Source organism: Psammomys obesus, unplaced genomic scaffold (assembly GCF_907164565.1).
Source record: "Psammomys obesus unplaced genomic scaffold, mPsaObe1.curated_primary_1811, whole genome shotgun sequence".
Classification (NCBI taxonomy): domain Eukaryota; kingdom Metazoa; phylum Chordata; class Mammalia; order Rodentia; family Muridae; genus Psammomys; species Psammomys obesus.
The window spans coordinates 6884346-6907509 of NW_026596039.1; the positions used below are offsets into that span (position 1 = coordinate 6884346).

Genomic DNA, 23164 nt, shown 5'->3' on the forward strand with positions numbered 1-23164 from the left:
ACACACACACACACACACACACACACACACACACACACACACACACACTGTTGTGTAGCCTGCTTTGAAATGCTCCTTTCTCTTCTGCCTGACAGAGCAGCAAAGTCCTTCATTGTAAGGGAATAATTTAGTAATTTTATTTGCTCCATGGGTTTGTGATTACATCTTAGGCTTGGGCTGTTCCCCGTTTTCTTCTTCACCCTTATGCTAAGGTGTTCGCTGTAGCTTTCTGATCCTAAGGAAAATAAGGCAGTCTATGGAACCCTCCTTCTTTAAGAGTGGACGTAAGATACAGGGCTTTTGTTTGTTTGACTTACTGTTTTAATATTTTCTAAGGTGCCATTCTCATACTCCCCATCCCCCTTTTTGCTGCTCTGTGGGCTCAAACCACATGACATTATAGCATTGTTTGGAAAGCAGATTTAAGTCTTTCACTGTGGTTACACCACCTTCTGAGTTTTATGCAGTGGGCTCTTAAAGCTATTATAAAAATGTGAATTTATAAAGTACTTTGTTTTCCCTGTGACCTGTTTTGGCCACTTGAGGACATCTTAGCTGTCGCAGCTCCTAAGTCAGCACTAAGACTTTAGAAGGGAAAGTTGCCTGTGTACCCTGTGTGTGTGTGTGTGTGTGTGTGCACGCGCGTGCGTGTGCGCGCGCACAACTCGTACATGAACACATATGAGTGCGCACACACACACACATACACACACACACACACACACACACGCAATCATGTTTGCATGTGTTGTTGTGAAATTGTGCTTTGCAGGAACAGAAAACCTGGAGGCCAAACTCTGAACCAGAATGTTCTGTTGTCACTGAGCTCTCATTCTGAAGAGGGACTCTAGAAGATCCATGGACTGGACCGAGACTCTTATTTAATTGCACAACTCAAAACTTTCCTGCCAGAAGAGTCCACTCCAGTGTTAGATTCTTCACTTCTGTATCTCATTGACTTTTAAAATTAAATTAAGTATTTTGTTTCCAGGAAGGTATGAGCTGTAAGACTACGTGCACAGACATTGTGACTCATGGAATCTTTACTCCACTGTAGTCAATAAACTTATTTGCACCTTCTGGCTGACCTTTTGGTGTCTATCTCTATATTAAGATGAGAAATCTCTTCTGAAAGAAAGGGGGTTTGTAGTTTGTTTTTTGTTGTTGTTGTTTTGTTTTTTGTTTTTTGTCTGAGCTGTATGTCAGCAAGACCCTGCATAGTTCTAGTGGTGTGCTGGAGCCAGCTCATATAGCAGGAGTGTTTCTAGAAATTTTGTGAGCCAAGTGGCAAACTGCTGGTGGCATAAAATAGACTGTAGAGGAAATGTTTATATGAGCCCCATGCAGTGTAGTCTTGAGGTGAGAAACACTGGACAATTTTCAGGACAGGATAAAATTTCATAATACCCAGGCTTGGGTCAGTCCAATAGAGCTAAGGGTGAATGTGTATTTATGAGAATACTGACTTTGAAGTGGTGATTAAAATGGAGAGGCATCAAGCAGCCTGGAAGCCCTGAGGATGGCCACGCTACTCAAAGGGTTTGGTGGGAGAACAGCTTGCTCCCCATTTGAAGGCAGTCCTCACAGTCAGAGGAAACCTACATGGTGGGCAGGAGTACTGAATCTTTGGAAGCAGCTGAAGGTAACTGATTGGGGCTGTAGCTGTGTGGTAAAAAAAAAAAAAAAAAAAAAATTAAGTGAAACTGCTGTATCAGAAACACAGCCAAATGTTTTTTACTCATCTTATAATAATTGTGCTTTATTTACATAAAGCTGATTTCTCAGCAGATGCTTCATGCCAGTCAAGATTTTTTGCGTTGTTTTGTTTCATTTAGCTAGGGGCTCACTGTGTAGCCCAGGCTGGCTCCTCCTGCCTGAGCCTTCTGGCTATACACTTCTACACCTGGCCCATTTGAGATTTTGCTTTCCAGAAGGGGAGGTGACACCTACAGGGACCTGGAAAGTGAGGCTCACTTCTGTAAATTGCAAATCTTTCCATTTAGAACAAATGTAAATGTAAATGTAAATTTACATTTAGAACAAATGTAAATGTCACAAGTGGGACCTCTGTGTCAGCCCCTCCACAGCTCCAGGACATCACAGAAGAGACGGCAGAAAGTAAAAGCCAGGTGATTAGGAGTGCCATGCATCTGGATATGACATGGCCATTGTATGTAATCACATCCATGCACACAGGCACACACCACACACACACACACACACACACACACACACACACACACACACGAGTAGGACTAGTTGGGGAGAGGAAGGGGATCAGCAGTGGTGAGACGGGAATAAGACAGGGTGAGGTGGGTGAATATGGCCATCACAACACATTGAGTAAAGTTTGTGAAACTGACCCAACTTAATTTAAGAATAATGAAATTATGTAAGTGCAGATTGGGTCGTTAGCTGGATGACTGAAAGGGGAACTTTGATTAGAAGGTTCCTGTTTGTGTTTCCGTAGCCACCTCAGAAGGCATGCACACATCTGTTTTGCTTTGAGCCTGACCTACTGTGCCGGCAGAAGTCTCTCAGTTGTGGGTGGCAAGAGATCTTGGTGCTGGCACGAGATCGCGGTACGTTGCTTTTCCTGGGCGCTGTCATCTTGGGTAAGCAGTGACTTTGTGTGCTGTGAGCCACGGTGTGAGCTGTTCTGAGAAGAAGCCTAGTTTGATTCAAAGGAAGGCTGGTTGAACTGGCACTGCTGTCGGACGAAGAGGCGGTACATTGAATTCCCAGTCTCTGCAGGGGGCTGCCATGAGCTAAACAAGTAGGTGCAGCCGTAGATTTGTGTAGTGCACTTCGTGTCAGTGTTTTCAGAGAAAGGAGAAATAAGTTTTGCCGTGCTAAGCCAGAACGAGGTTGTTTACAGGCTCTGGCTTTCCTGTTGCCGCTGGCTCTAGGCAGAGTCGTGGCGGGCTGTCCTTGAGCTCATCATAGCTGTACTCCTACCTCACTGTTTGTTTTGTCCCTGTTCTGGATCAGTCACCAAGGCAGCAGTTCAAGTCTCCCCAGAGAGTGAGATGATTTTCTTTACCCATCACACCCTGGCATAGCCCACACCTCCAGAAAGACAGATGCAGGCTGGATTATGACATGCTGGTGTGGAAGGAGCGGGAAATGGTTAATGGTTTCCAAGGTCCCACCTGGATAGCGTGTAACCCAGGTTGTGCTTCAAGAGCCACAAAGCAACCAATACCCGCCCCCCCCCCACCTGTATTACATGGTGTCAGAAGGAAAATCAGGGACATATTTTATGAGGTTTGTATCTCAGAATGGTCAGCAGGACTTATATACTTAAAATTTTCTGAGAGTCCAGAGGTACAGAGGAACGGGCAGGGGAGTTGGGGGGACTTAGTGTCACAGTGGGGTAAGGCATGAGTGAGAATGCCACACAGTCGTCTGTTTCTGTAGCCTTTGTGACTACCAGGGGCACAGAGGTTAGGAGACATCACCCAGGTCTTCTGCTGTCTTACAATATTGTCAGGTCTGAGGGCCATTTGCACATTCTGTGTGGTATTCTCATTGCTACAAGCCTCTTCTTTGAATCTTCCTCCCACCCATAATTGTAGTGAGAGGGACAATTCCCATTCGTTATTAATAATAGGAAAGTGTTATTAATAATAGGAAAGTGTTATTAATAATAGGAAAGTGTTATTAATAATAGGAAAGTGTTATTACTAATTGGAAAGTGTTATTAATAATAGGAAAGTGTTCCCAGTGGCTACACACAGTCTAGGACTGACAGGAGATCTTTGCCGGAGTTACTGTGAAGGAGCTGTGAGCTTAGGTCAGAAAGCTCCGCCAGCACCTGGAGTAACTGGCTGTGTGGTACTACCTGACGCTTATCTGGTTCAGTGTCCGGAAAGGGAGCAGGGTGCGGATGGCAGCTTAACAAGCCTGTTGGCAAGGTGCTTCTGAAAGCAGTGGTTGGAATTTTAAAAACCAGGATTCCATTTATATGCATTTAGACTTCAAAATTGTGACAATCATGTATGTTTCAAAATATACGTGTGTGTGTATATGTATATGTATGTGTATATAGTCATGTACTAAATAACACTGGAGTGCACAACGCACAGACAGTGGTCCTACAAGATTATACAGCCTTAGTAGCATTGTAGCCATCTTAGTTCATGTGAATGAACTCTAGGATGGTCACAAAATGGAATTTCCTGATGATGTATTCCCCCTCACCAATGATGTATGACTGTGTGTGTGTGTGTGTGTGTGTGTGTGTGTGTGTGTATGTATATAAAAAAAGAATTTCTGAATATTTGCCACCTACTCAGGAAATTGAAACTTGACTAGAGGAGTCTTGGTAAATTTCCAAGGTGTCATGAGCTTGTTTGAGAAGCTGTAAACTGAGGATTTCCTGTCCCGTCCCCGTCCCCAACCCACCATGCTGGCTCTAGAGCTGTTGTGATACACAGACACCTTCTCAGCCTCTTGTAGCTTAACATCTTGGGGAGTGGGAGGAAGAGCAAATATTCACCCCAACAAATAGATGATTACAAGTTATGACAGATGTCCTGAAAGAGAGATAAATAGCACCATGAAGGTGTGTGACTAGGCAGCCTGTCCTGGGATGGATAGCCAAGGAGAGGTTTCCCTGAAATGACATTTAACTTGACATATGAAAGATGAACCAACAGGATTATGGACATGAAGGTATGTGCAGTGGGGTTTGGAAGGACATTTGCTCAGGCAGAGCAGATTAATCTTATTTCTCCAAATAAATCCCAGGGAGTCTACGCTAAGATATCAGCAACATCGACAGATGTCAAGAAATGTAGCAATGTGATGATACAGGCTGGGTTTGAAAGATCCAGAAATTCAGAATCCCTGGGAGTAAATTTGGAGTGTGCCAATCTGCTGTGTGTTCTTAGGCAAACCTTGGTTTCCCCATCTGCAAAAAGTCTCATGGTTGTGGTAAAGATTGAGTGAGTTAGTGTGTAAGCTGCTCAGACAGTCCCTGGCACTACAACTTTCTCTGTTTATTGCATATCAGTTCTTGTTCAGTTCTTGTGTAGTTGCCTATCAACTAGGAAAAAATAGTCTGAGCCTGTAACATTAATGTTCAGTTCCAGGTGGTTGAGCCTGGAAAATAACTTGTTAAAAAAAATTCACATTCAGTGCTCTTTCTTCTAAAAATCACTGCCTTTCCCCCCCAGTTCACACAGAGATCTATCAGTGCACTAGGGCATTTAGGACTGAAAATGGGTGTTGTTTATTCTCCACACTCTACATTTCTTAAAATTGGTTTGAAGGAGGCTGGGTGCGGCCCTGAGTGAGTAAGTCAGTCCTTTTCAAGTTGCTAGTTTCCTTGTAAATAGTGTCAAGGGGTCGCAGGATGCCCTGAAGCTGACTTCTAGGTAATGGTCACATTGTCGGTGACAAACATTTACCTGGCATGCTCCCAGCAATATAGATCCTGCAGCACAGCCATGGAGCACAAATACAAACAAGACACATGTGGTCCTTTCCCTGACAATGTACAGGCGTTGTTGACAGACAGGCAGATTAGCCATTCCTCTTCTGAGCAAGTGGTGTGCTCTTGAGGGAGTCCTGTGAGAGCTGGGAGCTGTTTGCTGAGCAGAGCAGGGGGCTCTGTAAATCCCCAGGAAGGTGACAGCATTCTTGGATGCCTGCATATGATGCGCTAGAGTTAAGGCATGCTACATTATGGCCACTAACTGTGTATATGTCAGGGAAGGTGGTCAGCAGAGAGTAGATATGTGTTTTTAGTGGAGGGGCTTCTGTTTGACTCCTGACATAGCTGGAGCAGTTCAGTTGTGTTCTCTGCATTTAGGGTAGTAATCACAGCTTCTAGTTCATTCTGATAGTTTACCGTTCCTATAAAGGTAGATGCTCAGAGCCTGGAGTCTGTAAAGTCACGGGCTGGTCTCTGGGTTCTTGGGTTCTAGAAAATGGGATCCTGTCTAGCGATTCTTCCTCTTTTTCAAAGCACTGTTATCTAGATGATCATATCTGATCCTTACCTTGTTATCCTGTGTTGTAGGTGAGGAAGCTAAGGTATAAGTGAGTCCAGGAACACTGAGAAGGAGTCTCCTCGCACAGTTTCCATTTTCCAAGTGGATTTTGTTGATTGGAATACAGGTAAGGCATCTTTTTGGAAATTGAAAAATGTGTGTTTACTGTATTTTTTAGAACTCTGTGTATACGTTTGTGTGGGAGCATTTGCAGGTGCATACCGGAGATGGGAGGCATTAGATGTCCCTGGAGCTGGAGTCCCACGATCCAGAAGATGTGGGTTGAGAAGCAAAGTCATTCTATGCAAGAACGTACATGCCCTCGAGGAGCCATTGCTCCAACCCTGGGCAACTGAGGAAATGGCTAGTGCCAGAAGTCCCAGCAGAGCTGCCTGGTGCCCCTGCGATTAAAGAAAGAAGGGGCCTTTCTGAGCAGTTCTGAGTAGAATGCTTCTCGTGGCCGAGTGGTTAGGAGTTGGGGGTTCACACCTGAGATGGTTATGGTAATAGGTCTGACTCTCAAGATGGACTGAGTTGTAGTTTCTTAGTGTTAGGGCTCTTCAGTTTGGCTAAGAACATTTAGGGGAACTTCCTATAGAATAATGAGTCATTTCCAAAAGCTGGTGGATATTATGAAATTAATAGCACAGACAAAACAGAGACATTAGAAATGGTTTTACATGCAGCTCAATTCTTAATTCTACCCACACTATCCTGCCCTTTAAAGGTTGAAAAAAAGTAAGTCTTTTATGTGGTGCCTTTGTACTTTAAATTTGATAAGTAATACCTTTAAGGCTTAAAATTTCCCCTTTGTGAGCTGAAGCCATGACTCTGTTAGCAGAGTCATTGCTTAGCATGTGGAATGCCCTAGGTTTAAAAACTAGCACCACAATACAAATCATTGATCAGTCACATCATTCTTTGTATATTTCTTCTCTTGCCTGGACTGAACAGTCCTTGCATGGCATCAAGGCAGCAATTCCAGTTCAGCTGGAGGCTCCGGGTCCTGTAGCATGGCGTGTGTGAAGTGTCCAGGAATATCTAGGGTGGTTGTCTTGAGGGCTCCTGCAGGGACTCATTTACCCTTTTTGTTTGGAGACACGACTTCATGTGACCTTCCCTTCTGGCCAACGTGAAGACCTCCAGTGTCTCTCCAAACATCCCTTAGTTTTGTCTTGTCGTAGCCCTTCTCAGCATCTGATGTCTTGCTCATACAGATGCTTGCTTTTCTCTTTCCCACTCTTCCTCATATGTAACTCGTAGCTTCCTCTCCCACGGGCACTGGCTGTGCCAGTGCCTCAGACAACCTGGCGATCACTGTCGGTTTGTTCAGTTAATAATGTTCTCTGGATATAATTTTCCGATTTTTCTTTTAATTTTAAGATTGAAGACTTGAAAGCAGCATGCTTTTCCTCTTGAAACTGATTGTGATTCCACTGTACCTGGGTAAGTACAAGCAAGAGACTAAGGGCAATATGTGAATTCTCCTTTGTCTCATGCCTGCATTTAAAAAAAAACATTTATTTATTTGTTTGTTTGTTTGATTAGTGTTGTGAGGAAGGGCATGTGGATGGCAGAGACACATTGCAGGAGCCGGTCCTTTCCTTTTACCATGTAGTTTCCTGGAACTGAACTTGGGTCTTCAGACCTGGTGGCAAGTGCCTTTACCCTCAGAGCCAACTTGCTGGCCCTCGTCTCATACATTTTTAAAAGTTAATTTTATGTATGTTTGAGTCCCTTTGATTTGTGGGATGTGGACACCCTGAGCTGGAGTTTCTTGGTGCTGGTAAAACCACTGTTTTAAAAGCAGGTGTTCGACTCTTCTTGTCTTCTTCTGTTTCTACTGGGCACAGACTGTCTGTCTTGGGTCCCTCCTGGATATTCTATATGCTTGTGTGATACAAAGGAAGTTTCTCTATGGCGTTCCTACACTTTACACTGGTGTCTGTCAATTACAGCTGGGCTCAGACCTGGAAGGGAAATTACCAAGGAGAAGTGGAAGAGCTCTTTTATTTGTTCTTCCGTCTTAGCCAGGTGGATGTTTTTGTGGTTTCTAAACACAGGGAGTCCTTTCTCAATTTGTAGTTGCTTTCTTTGCCTGGAACTCTCTGTTCCTCCCACTTGCTTCCTCCCCCCCCCCCCCAAAAAAAAAAAAAAAAAAAAAAAAAAAGAAAAAGAAAAAGAAAAAGCTTGCTCAAGCCTTCCGGATTCTTTAAACGTCCCCTGAGTTTTACTTCCTCCTGGGAAGCTGGCTTTGGCTTAGTAGACTGGGTGGGAATCTTTCATTCAAACTTTGCCTGGGTGCTCAGGGAAGCTCCCACTGCCCACCGCCATCTCTTTCTTTTCTCTTTCTCTTTTTGGCCTGTATCTTGTTTCTTATTCCATGGAAATAGATTTGTAGGAAGAAGAAATTAATGTGGTCCTTTGCCCTCTTATTTATTAATTTAATTTGTAGCCAGGGTCTTTCTATGTGAATGAAAATGAGGACATGGCTGCTCCCAGGTTTGGTTGAGGAGAAGGTTTTTATTGTAGATATGAGGAAGAGTGCAGCCAGAGGCATCTGGGAGGGTCCAGACCAGAACAGCAGAACAGACCAGGTCATGAGAGGAGAGCGAGGTGGGAGAGGGAGAGAAGAAGAGAAGAGAGAGGGGCAAGGGTCAGGAACTACAGAGGACTAAGAGAGGAACCAAGAGAGAGAAGAACCAAGAGGCCAAGAGAGCAAACGGAGGAGAAAGAAAGTGTGTAGTGACTGGCTGGGGTATGTCTGACTCCGAAGCTGGGGAAAGAGAAGGGAAGCCCAGGGGCTGGAGAGGTTTAGCGTAGGGGGCTGTGTGAGAAACGCTGGGAGCAGCCAGGACTCTGTAGTAGATACTCGCCATGCTGAGAGAAAAGGGTGCAGCGGGGTGTGGGGATCATGAGCTTAGGCATGTTAAATGAGCACCACAGTTAGCCATTTGTCCGCGGTTTCTTTGGGACCTGATACTACCCAGCCCAGGTTGGCCTTGAACTCAGTGTTTTCTTTTCTCTGCCTCAGTGTTGGGATCACAGACATGCATTCCCATGCCCAACTCTTTATTATTGCTTATTATTTTACTTATTTATGTGGAGGTAAGAGCATGGAGGTCAGAGTATGACTTGCAGGAATTGGTTCTTGCACCCTGTGGGTCTGCAGATTGAACAGAGGAAATCAGGCTTGGTGACATCTCACTGGCCCATTATTTTATTTATTTAGAACTGTAGACAGTGAATTTTGACTCGGCAAAACAAACAAAAGGGCTGCTTTTGCTCAATTCCAGGTCACATAGAACACACACACACACACACACACACACTCACATACACACACACACACACACACACACACACACACACACACTCAATTCTTCCCCACAGGAAAATTCTAAATAGTTGCTGGAGCTAGTTTGATTTAAAAAATACCTCCATCCAAAGGGCTGAGAGTTCCTATGTTCTTTTCCATCCTCCCTACTGTGTAAGCCTGCTGCTGCACAGGAAATTCTCTCTCTTCTCTCAGGGGAGAGAGCTTGGATGAAAAGGCTGGCATCTTTCCTGTTCGTTCCCATATGTGTGCATTTGGCTCTTTGACATGACCTGGACAGCATCTAAATTTGTCTCTCTGTTTTGTTCTTTTTGCCAAAAGATACCTTGTGAAAACAGAAATGCCCTTGCTGTGGTTTTCTCTCTTAGTGACCTCTTGAAATTCTGTGAGCAACAAGCAGATGATGGGGACGAGGGAAGCCATGCCTAGAAATGCCTCTTACAAACTGGAGCTGCTGACAAGGCTGGGAGGACAGGGCTGGGAGAGAGCAAATGCAAAGGAAATTCAAAGAGAAAGTTGTGCTCCGCTCTGGCCCACTTAACTGTAGAAAGACTCAGACAGCAAATGCAGAGATAAGCTTTAGTAAACTGACTAAATAAAGGAAAAAAAGGAAGACAAGAAAACCTCTAGTGAGCAGATTATTCAGATATGATCGAACAGAAACCACTTCCTGTTTAACCCCAAGAACACCACACACAGCAGAGCAAGGTGACACACGCATGTAATCCCAGCACTCGGGGAGGCAGAGGCAGGTGGATCTTTGTGAGTTTGAGGCCAGCCTGATCTACAAAGTGAGTCCAGGATAGCCAAGGCTACACAGAGAAACCCTGTCTTGAAAACCCAACCCAAAGCACCCAACCCACCACCCAACCAAAAACAACAACCCCCCCCCCCCACCATATGCAGAGCTAAGAGATTGAGTAAGTGGACATGGACTTTAGGATTTCCTTTTATTACTAAGGCAGGGAGGAGAAATTCTAGAAAAGGGGAAGGGAACTATTGAGGCCAAGGGAACCAGCAAGCTCTTTTTTGCAGTTTGAAGGGTATAAATTCCTTCAGACTTGGAACCATGCAGATAAGCAGAAAAGATGGCTCTCCTTTTCCTTGCTGGTTTGAGTGAGGGGCCTCAAAGCACTTCCACTATGCTGAATCATGGATGGAGGAGTATTGGGTAGTATCTAGACATAGATACTGAGTTTCGTTGTTGAAGTTACTTGTCTAAATAACTTGTCTTCTTGCCATTAACCCCTGTAGGTTATTCTCAGGGCCTGGCAGCCTTCACCGTTTCCTCTCCTGAGCTGAGAGTGCACGTGGGTGATTCAGCTTTGATGGGATGTGTTGTCCAGAGCACAGAAGAGAAACATGTCATCAAAGTAGATTGGGTGCTCTCAAAAGGGGAACGTGCTGAGGTGAGGGTGGGGCAGCCCTTGGCTGATGACATCAGGATGGGATGGGTGTGGGAAGATCAGTTTTTGAGTCTTTGAGGGAACGTTGCAAGAGCTTTGGAAGGAACCATCACTGGGACTCCTTTTAGCTTGGCCCCTGGTATGTGTGTCATCAGCAGGGCAGATTAACCCATCTCCCCTGCTGTGAGGAAGAAAGTGCCCATAATGCAGTCAGTGCTTACTTAACTGGCTCAGGGCCAATGGGAGTTCTCCCAGTTTGCTTTCACTGTCTCCTGCCCTATATGGCAGGAAAGGTGGATGTGAGAGGCAGTTTCTGTAGTCTAGACAGAAGAGCTCTGAGCTAGGTGGTACAGGCATCTCTCTGGGTGACGGGACAGATTCTTTGACCTTTCTTTGACTCTGGGGGAGCCATACTTTGCTTCTTTGCATCTGCTTGAAGTGTTGGGATTAACAGCCAGGCAGGGCATGTGCTTTCATGAGCTCTCTGACTGGGAAACTGCTTTCGGCCTCCGTCACAAAGTCCATGGAGATGTGTGGGTGTCAGGATCACCTGTGAAACTTGGCCCAAGTAATTTGCTGTTAGCAATGGAATAGCAATATTTACACATCAGTGACTGCTTGCGTCGCTGAGAGCATAGTCCCTGCCAATCCTGCAATGCTGCTTCACTCAGAATTACATTTCTATTTGCCATTATAAAAGAAGCAGAGCTATGGTGAAAGTAGACTAAGTTCCCCAGGGCTCCGCCTTCCAGCCTGTAACCATTCCTGCTGACAACTCCTTTTGTGTTAGGATATTGCTGGCTGGAGGAGGGCAGGGTTGAGGGGAGTGGCAGCTAGCTTGCAAGGAACAGCCCACAATACTAGAGGAATTAGGCCATACAATTGAATGGTATCTCACCTGCCCTGTCATGAGACAGGAAATGGTTTAAAACAGTTCCAGTCCTCAGAGTGATCCTCAGAGAAGGTGTTGCATTTTCCCTTGTGCTGTAAGGAATGAAAATGTGGGCACCACGTTTCATTGGTCTGTACAGAACCTTAGTCAGAGAGCCTTGTGCAGGATAGAGAACTACCTGTTACATCATCATTATTAATATTATTATTAGCTGAGTACCTTTTGGTCACTATGATGGTGATAATTTTGATGTCTCCACATAATGGTCTTTTCCATCCAGACTCTTAGGTCTTGTTCCTGTCTTGATTTTCTCCAATGTTTGTTACTCTCAGAATGAATACGTGCTATACTATTACTCCAACCTTAGCGTGCCTACGGGGCGCTTCCAGAACCGCTCGCGTTTGGTGGGTGACATCTTACAAAATGACGGTTCTCTTCTGCTCCAAAATGTGCAAGAGGCTGACCAGGGAACCTACACTTGTGAAATACGCCTCCAAAGTGAGAGCTTCGTGTATAAAAAGTCCGTGGTGCTGCACGTGCTCCCAGAGGAGCCTAAAGGTAGGCAGACACTGACCCAAAGAGGGGCCAGAGGGCAACAGTGCTGTGGAAGAGGGCGGGGAGCTGAACCACTGCTGGCCTGTAGGCCAAAACTCACCTTAGGGGAATCTTTAATAAGTGGTAACTATTAGTCTGAGCCTAATCCCTCTTCACAGCCCCTGGGAAGCTTGTATTGTCCTTTCCATCTTGCAGAGGAGGTGACCCAGGCTTGGTGAGGCTGAGCCATGTGCCTAAGGACACCTATTTATAGACACCTAACTGATACTTGAGGCTTGGAACCATTTCACTTCCTTTCAGTTAGGCACATTGATGCCACATCCAGGTTTTATAGGTATTATCTATGTCAGGAGTTCTGGGGCTTAAGGAAGGGAGCAGCTTTCTCTCACTTCTTTGCATCTCACTTTCCTGTCTGCAAATAGAGGGAATGATGTCAGTAGATGGGTAGCTTTAATTAGACAGTACTGGGGATTGAACCCTGGGGTCTCACGGTCAGTGTGCCACACTCAGTGAGACACACTCTCACTGAGCTATACCCCAGCCTTGCTTAGTGGTTTTAAGATTGCCCTTTTGTGGAAACCTGAACTTCTGGGGCATCTCTGGCACAGCAGGGCAGGGGTTGGCAGAAGACCCCCTCACAGAGGATCCCCGCTTTCCACCCACAACAACCAAGGTCATTTTCCTTGTCACTATTCTGTTCTTGGTGATGTCAGGCCGGCTTTGTTTACAGTAGGAATCTACTGCTTTCAAACAGTCTGCAAATGACAGTTTGAACTGAGGAGACTGGAATTGTGGCAGGATGGACACTGGAAAGGTTTTTCTTTTCTCTGACCAAGCGGAAAGGATCACAGCCAAGACCATAACCCAGAAGAGGCATTACACTCCAGAGAAGTCTTAAGAAGAAGTCTCACAGGCAACAGTGGTAGCTGTTGGGTTGGTCTTTAAGGCAAAGGGGGAGGGACAACCAGCTGCTGGAAGGAAAGTTTCCCCAGAGACGGAGGGCTGCAAGTAAATTTCAATGCCAAAGACCATTCTTTACTTAGAAATGTAGACTTTTTTTTTCAATTTATTTTTTCAATTTATTTTATTCATATGAGTGCTTTTCCTGGATGTATGTCTGTGTACCACATGCATGTCTGGTGCCTGAGGAAGTAGTGAGCCTCCGTGTGGGTGCTGGGAATCGAACCTTGGTCCTTCTAAAGGATAACAGGGGCTCTTAACCACCGAGCCAACTCTCCAGCCCTGAGATGGTGATGTTTTTAGATTGAACTAGAAGTGCCAGCTCATGGAACTTCCCACTCTATGGGTGTTCCGGACTCTTTTGTTGTGTGAACAATTTTCACACTTCTCTTTTCTAATAGACTAATGATATCCAAATTAATCATACCCAGGGCATCTAAAATTTGTTTGCTGTATCCATATAAACTTTTCCAAATAAAATATCTAAAGAAAAACTATTAGAAAACCACAAAGCTATCTATCTATCTCATTCTTAGCCAACTGTGATGGTCTGAGCCTGTGACCCCAGCACTTGAGAGGTTGAAGTATTCAAGAGTTCAAGTTCATTCTCAGCTACATAGAAAGTTTGAGACTAGCCTGTCTCACAAAACAAAAAGAAAACAATATGCACACACCCTTCATGAGTGTGGCTAGTGGGAACTAACACAGAGACCCATGATTGGACAATGTGAGAGACTTTGGAGCACACAGCCCTGAAAGGGATGTTGTCATCAAAGCCCTCCTCTCAAGGCTCAGGAAAGCCTGTAGAAGAGGAGGCAGAATCACTGTAAGAGCCAGAGGGGATGCATGACACCAAAGAAATGGTGCCTTCCAGACACAACAGAACTGACACTCAAATGAGCTCACAAAGACCATGGCAGCACTGGGTCAAGCCATTCAAAGTTCCAGCACTCAGAGGGAAGAGTGGCCATGGGCTCCCACCGCAACCAGGAAGCTATTTCAGTTGGTACCCACCGGAAAGATCAGTTTTCTTCAATGGAGTCTTTACTGGATATAGCAGCTGCTCCTCAGGGCAGGCCCCATGCCTGGCAGATGAAGGTGCTCTCTCGAACGCGCACAAAAACCTCAGTGATATTTTGGAGACCTTTGGTCTCATTTTTCTTTGTTTAAGCATTTTTGTCATCAGTCTTTTGCTTGTTTGTTTTGATTTTCGTCTTTGTGGTTTTATGGGGTTTGTTTTTGTGTGCTGTATTTATTATTTTTGTTGTTTTGTCTGTTTTCTTAAGAGAGGGAGAGACAAAAAGAACATAAAGTGTGTAGAGGGAGGAGGGGGATCCGAGAGGGAAGACATGATCTAAATTTATTGTGTGAAAAAAATTTTCCAATTAAAAAGAGTATGGGACAGGGGCTGGAGAGATGGTTAAGAGCATACATGGTTCTTGCAGAGGACTAGAGCTTGGTTTCCAGTTTCCAGTGGCCTATAACTCTAGCTCCAGGGGGACCAATTCCTCTGGTCTATTTGGGCACCTGCACTCACATGCATATATCACCCCCTCTACACATACTCACAATTAAAAAATAATAAAAACGAATCTTTAATAAGCGTGTTAGAGAGGAACAGTGGATGGCCTCATGGCTGCTTGCCTGAGAGCAGAGGGCTATAGTCTGGGGCCTCCATTATCCCCTTCTGGCTTTGGTCTCTAGCTGCTGCACTCCTACCCCACTCCGCACCTTGCCTTTCTCTCTCATGATGCTTGTCACACCCATACAATTGTGTCTTCCCTGCTTGTCTGTCTCTGACAAGCCTTTGGCAGAGTACTTGGTAGAGTGTAGGCAATCAATACACATTAGAGTAATGGATGAAATTCTTAAACCAGTGTGCCTCCTGTGAATCCAATTTGTGAGAATGCATTTTGTGTGCGTGTGTGTGTGTGTGTGTGTGTGTGTGTGTGTGTGTGTGTTTGAGGCAGGATTTCTTTGTGTAGCCTTGGCTTCCCTGGAACTCACTCTGTAGACTAGGCTGGCCTCGAACTCTCAGAGATCCCCCTGCCTCTGCCTCCCTGGGATTAAAGGGGTGTGCAACACTCTGGCTACTTCTTTTTATCTTAATTCCAAAGCTGTGGTCCTCCAGGGAAAGGGAGGAAGTTCGATGTTTTCCTTCCCTCAAGATTCTCCCTTTGTGTTCCTTTTCTACCTTCATTCTCTGATGCTGTACCTACACCCTTCTCAATGTGCAATCCACAAAATGGCTGCCTTTCCTGGTTTAGTGGGTATAAAGAAGGATTAATAGGAGCCAATGTCAAGAGCTGGAGAAGCCAGGGAAACTAGAATCACAATACAGTGGTCAGGTGTTTCCTTAATTGCTGATGAGTCAACCCCATTTCTTCCCCCTTCAGCCAGAACAGGAACAGATAGCTCTAAGCCCTAACCGTTTGGCCTCCATGCTGGGTGAACCACGGCCCACTTGTTTATGGTCATCCCTGATCACATGGAAACTCCATGTATAGTCATGTGAGATTTTTCTTTGCGAAGTGCACTCTCCAGTTTATAATCCTCCTGCAATTCCACTGCTTCAGTGCCTTTCTCGTAGTCCCTAAATATTTCAGACAAAAACAACACTAGTTTCCAGTCCTTTTGCTCTAGACCCAGGCCTCCTTCTGCTAACATGATGTGATAGAGTACAGCACACCAGAAAGCTTGTGGTTTGTTTGCACTTGGGCTCAGGTTTGAGTTCTGACTTTTCTTTTTACTGTTCACGTGGCTTTGAGCTCCCCTCACTATTCTTTCCCATAAAATGGAGAGCAATGCGGTAAGAGCCTAAAAACATTATATTTTCTTCAGCTGGGGATACAGTTCTACAGCTCAGCATGCCGTTCACATATATGAGTCACTTAGTGGGCTCAGATCATAGGGGCTGAGCACGCATGTTATGATTAATTGCTACACAGCCTATAAGGGGTCTGGTACCTGCTCCGTGCATTAAAAAGGTCTCATTATGTTCAGTTGTTACTGATTTAAAAGCTAGTGTTCAGTTCTTAATGTGCTGATGTGATTGAAAGGGAGTTTCCTTCTCTACTGATGCCCTTTGGAGTGGGTTTTCACTGCAGAATTCTCTTCACTGTGTTTAAGTTCATAGTGTTTTCTTTTGCTTTCTTCCCACTGTGTAGCTCTCTTGCTGGGCAGGAAGTTCATGTTCTCCAAGGGAGGCAACTTGGATGAAAAGCCTGCTTATGCTCTGCGTGTGTTCACCCAGGGCCTTTGCTTGGCATTCTTTTGAAAGAACTCTGCCTACTTGAGACTCAGGCCCATGTCTCCTTGGTGTATCACCTGCCTTTGCTTTTGTAATTGACCTCATGGTTGCTTTGTGTAAGGCAGCATGGAAAAGCTGGCAGTATCCTCCTTGCTTTCCTCTCAAGAACCTCTTAGAACGGCTTATTCAGAGAGACTATGGCAGTGTCAGCTGCTTACACAAACAGTAGAAGGATGCTCCTATGAGTTGGAAGGCTGGGGGAGCTGGAAGTGGGGCTGGGGTCAGATGTGGTGTTATGGAGAGGGCAGGACTGAAACAGACAGTGAAGCCAAGGGGAGAGCTGGCTACTTCCTTGGCCTAATTTGCAAGGCGTCTCATGACCGGTGTTGAAGCCAGAAGTAAATCTCAGGCAAGTCCCAAAATAACTTGTAAAATGAGTACAGGAGTTTGAAGAAAGTTACCCACGATTCATCTTTTTTCTCCAGTTAAGAGAATGAGAATGTTAAACATGAGAATGAGTTTTCTGACTTTCTGCTTCCTATTTGTGCTATGCCGAAGTGGGTCTCTATGTCCATGAGCAGAAAGTGAGGGCTTTTCCTGTGCTTACTGTGGACTTCAAATACAAGAGAAATTCTGGAGAAGGGGAAAGATGAAGCATAAGATAAAGACAAGCAGAAAGAGCTTACTGCAGTGTCAAAACAGCAGAAACCTCAGACTTGGTGCCTGTGGAGAGCAAGGACATTCTCTCATGCTGGGATGCCACGTTGCTTTGAGAGAAGAGGCTCTTGGATATCTTGTTCACATTGTTGGTTGTGACAGTGGCATTCTGCCATTGAGAATCTTTAGGTAGACTTAATTTATTATTTAGTGTGTGTGTGTGTGTGTGTGTGTGTGTGTGTGTGTGTGTACATGGGTGCTGCATACAAACAAGGTCATGGTTGTATTTGCCCTCTTACATCTCTCTCCACCATTTTGCCTTGAGACAGGCCTCTCACAAAGCTCGAGGCGCCACCCCTTGGCTAGGATGGCTGGCCAGTGAGTTCTCAGGTTTACCTGTTTTAGTTCCTGAGTGCTGTGGTTCCGAGGCGATGTGCAACCATGCCTGGCTAGGGCTTTACACTCGGGCTCTTTGGCTTGCAGAATGAGCATTCTTACCCACTGAGTCATCTCCTCAGCTGCCAGACTTTGTTGTCTAGAAAGTCTATTTGATTACACAGTAAGTCTGACTCAATTTACCATTTTATTCCTAGAGCTCACAGTCTGTGTGGGTGATTCAGCTCAGATGGGATGTTTTTTCCAGAGCACAGGAGAGAGACAGGTGACCAAAGTCGACTGGATGTTTTCTTCAGGAAACCATGCCAAGGTAAGGAGGAGGGAGCGTCACTGTACTAGAAAACCCTGGCTGGAAGCAGAGCAGAGCAGGGCGAGGAGAATCAGTTGTCAGGTACCATGTGGTGGGGTGACATTGCAAAAGCCTGGGCCTTGGAGTTCTCAGATCTGGCTTCTGCTTTAGCCACTAGGCTGGACAACTTTGGCTTCTTGGTGGGAAGTATGATTCTGTTGAAGGAAAGGGGAAAAAGTGAGGGAGGAGAATAAGGAAGAGGAGGAGGAGGAGAAGGGAAAGAGAAGAAAGGTGAAGGGAGGGGGAGGTATGGGAGGCAGAGAGGAAGGGGGGTGGGGAGGAGATAATTGCTTATCCTTTAAGATTTCCAAGACCCTAACTTGCAGTTGGACGTGGAAAGCACATTGTATATGGTATAGCCACTGCGTTTGAGAAACCTTTTACCTCCTTCTTTTCTTTGTAAAATCCTTACCAAAGGGGGCTGATTTTTGTGGCCTATTCCAGAAAGCAATAGGCTAGGCATAAGAACACAACTGTCTTCTTACCCTAACGTGTGCTGTTTCTGTAAGCATGGCCTGGGGCTCCATTACTCACTTTGTGTGACGAAGAAATTTTTTTTTCACCTTTATGAACTTTCCAGGGCTTGGGATTGGTGGATCCTTGGAAGCCGGAGTGAGTGATAATTTATGGGAACCATAAAACCATAAAACAATAAATAGCAACAATAAATAGTATTTAAGGCAAGCAAGCCCATTTCCAGGCTCAGAACTCTGTACTCATTTCTTCTCTTTCTTTTTAGTTAGTTCACTGGACTGACAGATCTCAGCTATGACTTTAGGGGTCAAAGTGTGTAACAATGCTGGTGAGATGGCCCAACGAATAAGGGTTCTCGTTTCCAAGCTTGATGACCTGAGTTCAGTCTGAGGGTCCCATATGGTACAGGAGAGAACAGAGTCCTACAGGCCCTGACTTTTTACATTCACATCATGCAAGTGCCCCTCAATAAAATCTAATAAAGATGTGTTATGGGTGGCATCTTAGTTGGCCCATTGATAAAACTTAAAGTGCAAAGTTGATAAATGAAAACATACTCCAGGTCATCTTGCACGTCCCTGATTCTTGGATGCTATCTGAGAGCATCAGAAAGGGTGGCCATGGTAGAGGATGGGGAGTGATATGTAGCCACAGGTTAACTCTTAAGAGCTTGTCATGCGTTGAAGTTTTTATTTACTAATTCTTTATTTTCTGTGCGTGGGTGTTTTACATTCACATATGTATAAGCATCATATGCTTGTCTGGAGGAAAGAGGGCATCAGATTTACACTGGAACTGGAGTGTAGACAGCTGTGAGCCATCTTGTGGCTGCTGGGAATGGACCCTGGGTCCTTTGTAAGAACAAGTACTGTTAACTGCTCAGCTGACCTGGACCAGCAGATAGTTCTGTATTGGCAGGGTCCTAAGTGGGAGGTGGCTTTGAGATGAGAAGGTAAAGAAAAAGACAGGAATTGGGAGTTCTAGCACAAGCTTGGAATTGCTTGGCATTGAGAGGCCTAACATAAGCTGATGGCTCATGAAAGCCAGTTTTTAAAGAAGTGCTATACCAAGCTGGGTGGTGGCACACACCTTTAATCCCAGCACGCAGGAAGCAGAAGCAGGCAGATCTCTATGAGTTTGAGGCCAGCCTGGTGTATGGAGCTCATTCCAGAACAGCCAGGGCTACACAGAGAAACCCTGTCTCAAAAACAAAACAAAACAAAACAAAACAAAGCAAACAAACAGAACAACACCCTATACAGCATTTTTAGGGGAGAAATGGGACGGAGTCTGCAGAAACTATCATACAGTGGGAAGAAGTCAGCGGAAGCTAATCAGACAGTCTTTCACAAGGACATTATAGACTGAGCACAGATTTGCCTTGAGTCTAATAACTATGGCCCCTTAGGGTGGGAAGGGTTGCTTTCTCAGGATCTTCAGATCCACAGGTCCCCAATGCCCTAGCCCCAGGCCATTACAGGTTCAGCCAACCATGTTCCTGGTTTTAGAGAAGGAGCTATGTTCCTTTGACACACATCAGGGCCTCAGGGAAAGCCTTGGATTGGCCCAGACCTAATACTCAGTCCAGTTCTCCAGCCCCCAATGTCATGCACCAAATGATTTACAGCAGAGGGAAGAGCTGGGGCCAGGTCTCTCCATTCGTGTTTCCATGTATATGTATATGTATATGTATATGTATATGTATATGTATATGTATATGTATATGTATATGTATATGTATATGTATATGTATATGTATATGAATATGTATATGTATATGAATATGTATATGAATATGTATGTATCATTACCTTCACTGAAAAGCTTTTCTTTCCTATTTTTTTTGAAAAAAGTCTAGAGTTAGAGACGTAGCTCATTATATATAGAACACTCGCTTTGTAGGCGAAAGGCCCTGGTTTTAATCCTTATTACTATCTCTACCACAACAACTGTCACTAATATCCACATGCCTCTGTATGACATTTCAACATCTGTTTATTTAAAGACCCTGTTCTGATGGGACAGTAACAGTAAAGATGGAGGCTATTCACAGTGAAACAATGGTTGGGTGAGTATTAACAAATAAGAAAGAGCTGTGAAGAACCATTCAGCTGGGTTCTGGAGTTGTCATTCCATGTCGATAGTCAGGGAAGCCTCCTGAAGGTGACATTTAGATAGCGGCCTGGAGAAAGTGAGGAGAGAGAACCGAACCGGAGGGTTCTAGTTTCAGGAGTCTCCAGAACAGTAGTCCCGAGACCAGCGTTGAGGAAGTAGCTGTGTAACTAAATCTAGGGAAGGAATTGAAAATAGATGTGAGAGAGGGAAAAGAGACTGGGAAAGATCACCACGTAGGGCCTGTAGAGGCACGAGGGGCCAGGGGAAGGTTTAGAGCAGGACAATGGCATGCTGGATCTTAGGGTTTAAAAGACTCATCTGCTGAGGACAGTCTATGAGGGATGGTGAACAGGGAGACAGGTGAGAGAGGCCTTGTTGGAAGAGATGAGGTGTGGGGTGGGCCTGGCATGACAGTGGCCAGGAGCTTAGACAGGAAAGCTGGGCTCGGGGTGTACTTTGAAGGCAGAGGGCACAGGATTTTTTTTTTCTGGGGAGTTAGATACAAGTTGCTCATAAAAGAGGAATTAAAGGTGACTCCAAGATCCTTAACCTGAGCATCTGGAAGAAGACATTGGCATTTACCAAAATGGGTGGGCTGGAAGGAACTGGCTTGGGGTCAACAGTCAACTTTAGACATGCTTTAGCTGCCTGTTGGAAATCCAACTGGAAGTGACAGACAGTATAATTTTGCCTTTTTTCTGGAAAAGAGCAGAGAACGAAATAATTTTACTTTACTTTGTTATTCTCTGTGTCTCTCTGTCTCTGGCTGTCACTGTGCCTCTATGTCTCTGTGTCTGTCTGTCTGTCTCTTGTCTTCAGCTCTTGCTTTGGGAACTCAGGACTTCACATACACCAGGCAGCATTCTGCTACAGAATTATAACCCTAGCCCTCTTTTCACTTCTTATTCTGAGACACAGTCTGGTTTAATTACTCACTTGAACTTGTCATCCTCCTGCCTCAGTCTCCTGAGTATCTAGGATTCCAGGCCAGAAACACTGGGCCCTTTTAAACCCACCCCTTCTGATAAAACAGTTGTTTATGGTTTGGCATCGTGCTTAGCAGTACACACGTGTTTGTACACGCGCATATGAACATGGCTATCTAACACTCTTCCTCCCCTCACATGGCAGTGCCTTGGCAGCTCTGAGCTCTCCCCACACACATATACACACACACACAACCATCCTCCCAGCCTCATGCTTTCGACCCTTCCTTCTAGGAGGAGATCATCTTGCGCTATGACGTCAACACGCATAGTGGGTACTTCCACAACCAGGGCCGCTTCCACAACCGTGTAAACCTGATGGGTGACACCTCCCAAAACGATGGCTCTATCTGGCTTCAAACAGTGAAGGAGTCTGACCAGGGAGTCTACACTTGCAGCATCTACCTGGGGAAGCTGGAGTCCAGGACAACCATTGTGCTGCGTGTGGACCAGGACGAATCTCAAAGTATCTACTATTTGGGTGAAGAGGGCTGAGGGGCCACGGGTGTCTGGAGTGAGTCTTGGAGGCTCCAGGCATGCCCAGGGGAAGGAGGCATCGTTCCTAGGGGCTGGCTTTGAACTCATGCAACCCTGAGAGGGATGCCTCCATCAACCTGGCTCATCAGATGCCTGGGCTCACCTTGCTCTATCTCGCTCTGCACTGTGTTAGGCCCGGGAAAGGGAGCTAACTTGCAGTGAGCACCACGTCTTTGCCAAATCTTGCTAATGGCCAGTGCAGCCCACTGCTGTAAAGACACGGGAGCTTGGAGCCGAGTAGGGTGGCGGTCCCAAGTCACGTTTGCTTGGCTTTGAGGGAGTCGCACATTCCTGTGAAGGGACACTAATCCTAAACTGTGGGAGACAGCAAGCAGCGGAGAGAAAATAGGAGGGTTCCATAATAAGAAACAGATGTCCTGGCTAAGAGTGTGCACCAAGGAGAATAAAGATATAACGGTGCTGTCTGAGGCAGATTGTGCAAGGTTAAACTTAAATGGTAACTCAGTTAGCAGCCAGGATGTGGGCTGTGGACTTTGCCTCTCTCTCTCACCAGGGCCTGAAGGAGCTGGCTGTGGTGGGTTCAGGGTGAAAGAGATGACTAGAAAGGGAAAGCCTCGGTGCTTCAGGCCAGAGACAACTTCTGGTCAGTACCAGGTGGAGTGGTCCCACCTGAAGAAGGAAGCAGGACAGAAGGGTTTCTTCAGGAGATTGCTTCATCCCTACGTGTTCCATTTTCACAAGCCTTTCTTCCACTTCACAGAAAAAAAAAATACACCAAGGTGGGGAGTCAGGGCTCCCCACCCACAGACGTCAACACCTGCCCCCATTCTTATCTTCACGCACCATCCTGAGGTAGATGAGTTCCTTCCTGCCGTGGGTGCGCCTAGCCCCTGTGCTCTGGCCTCACCCACCCCTCTGCTGGGGACCCGCCAGGCATGGCTCTTTGAATTTGCACTTTCTGCTGTTCTCTGCCATTCTTGTTCAGTTCAGTTCCTCTCCCTGCTGGCGTCCCATTTTAACTCTCATCCTACAGTTGTGTTTTTTTTTTTTTTTTTTTCAGGCTCAAGTTGCTGGGTCCATTCTAGCTTAAGTGGCCACTTGCATGAGAATCATCTGTCCCCAGCCTTCTTCACCATAGTGATATTAGACAGTGTATTTAACCTACATTCTCTATGGGGCACAGCTAGATGGACACAGATGTCTATTAGCAGCCATATGGGTCCCCTGATATATGAGGAAATTTGGTTCCAGGACTTCCTCCTCTGCTGAAAATGCCAAAATCTGTGTATA

General features: G+C 45.4%; 1 protein-coding gene across 3 annotated transcripts in view; it reads left to right on the plus strand.

The window, feature by feature from the left end:
* The first annotated feature begins 2527 nt into the window (after window positions 1-2527).
* Window positions 2528-23164, plus strand: part of Jaml (junction adhesion molecule like) — a 29508-nt gene continuing 8871 nt past the window's right edge. Inside the window, exons 1-7 of one of the 3 annotated variants that reach the window (XM_055622128.1) lie at window positions 2528-2582; window positions 6029-6126; window positions 7383-7445; window positions 10591-10745; window positions 11967-12192; window positions 17650-17762; window positions 21611-21842. In XM_055622128.1, coding sequence (XP_055478103.1) covers window positions 7403-7445; window positions 10591-10745; window positions 11967-12192; window positions 17650-17762; window positions 21611-21842 — 769 coding nt within the window. In that variant the 5' untranslated portion in view covers window positions 2528-2582; window positions 6029-6126; window positions 7383-7402. The other 2 variants (XM_055622130.1, XM_055622129.1) reach the window with 2 other exon arrangements.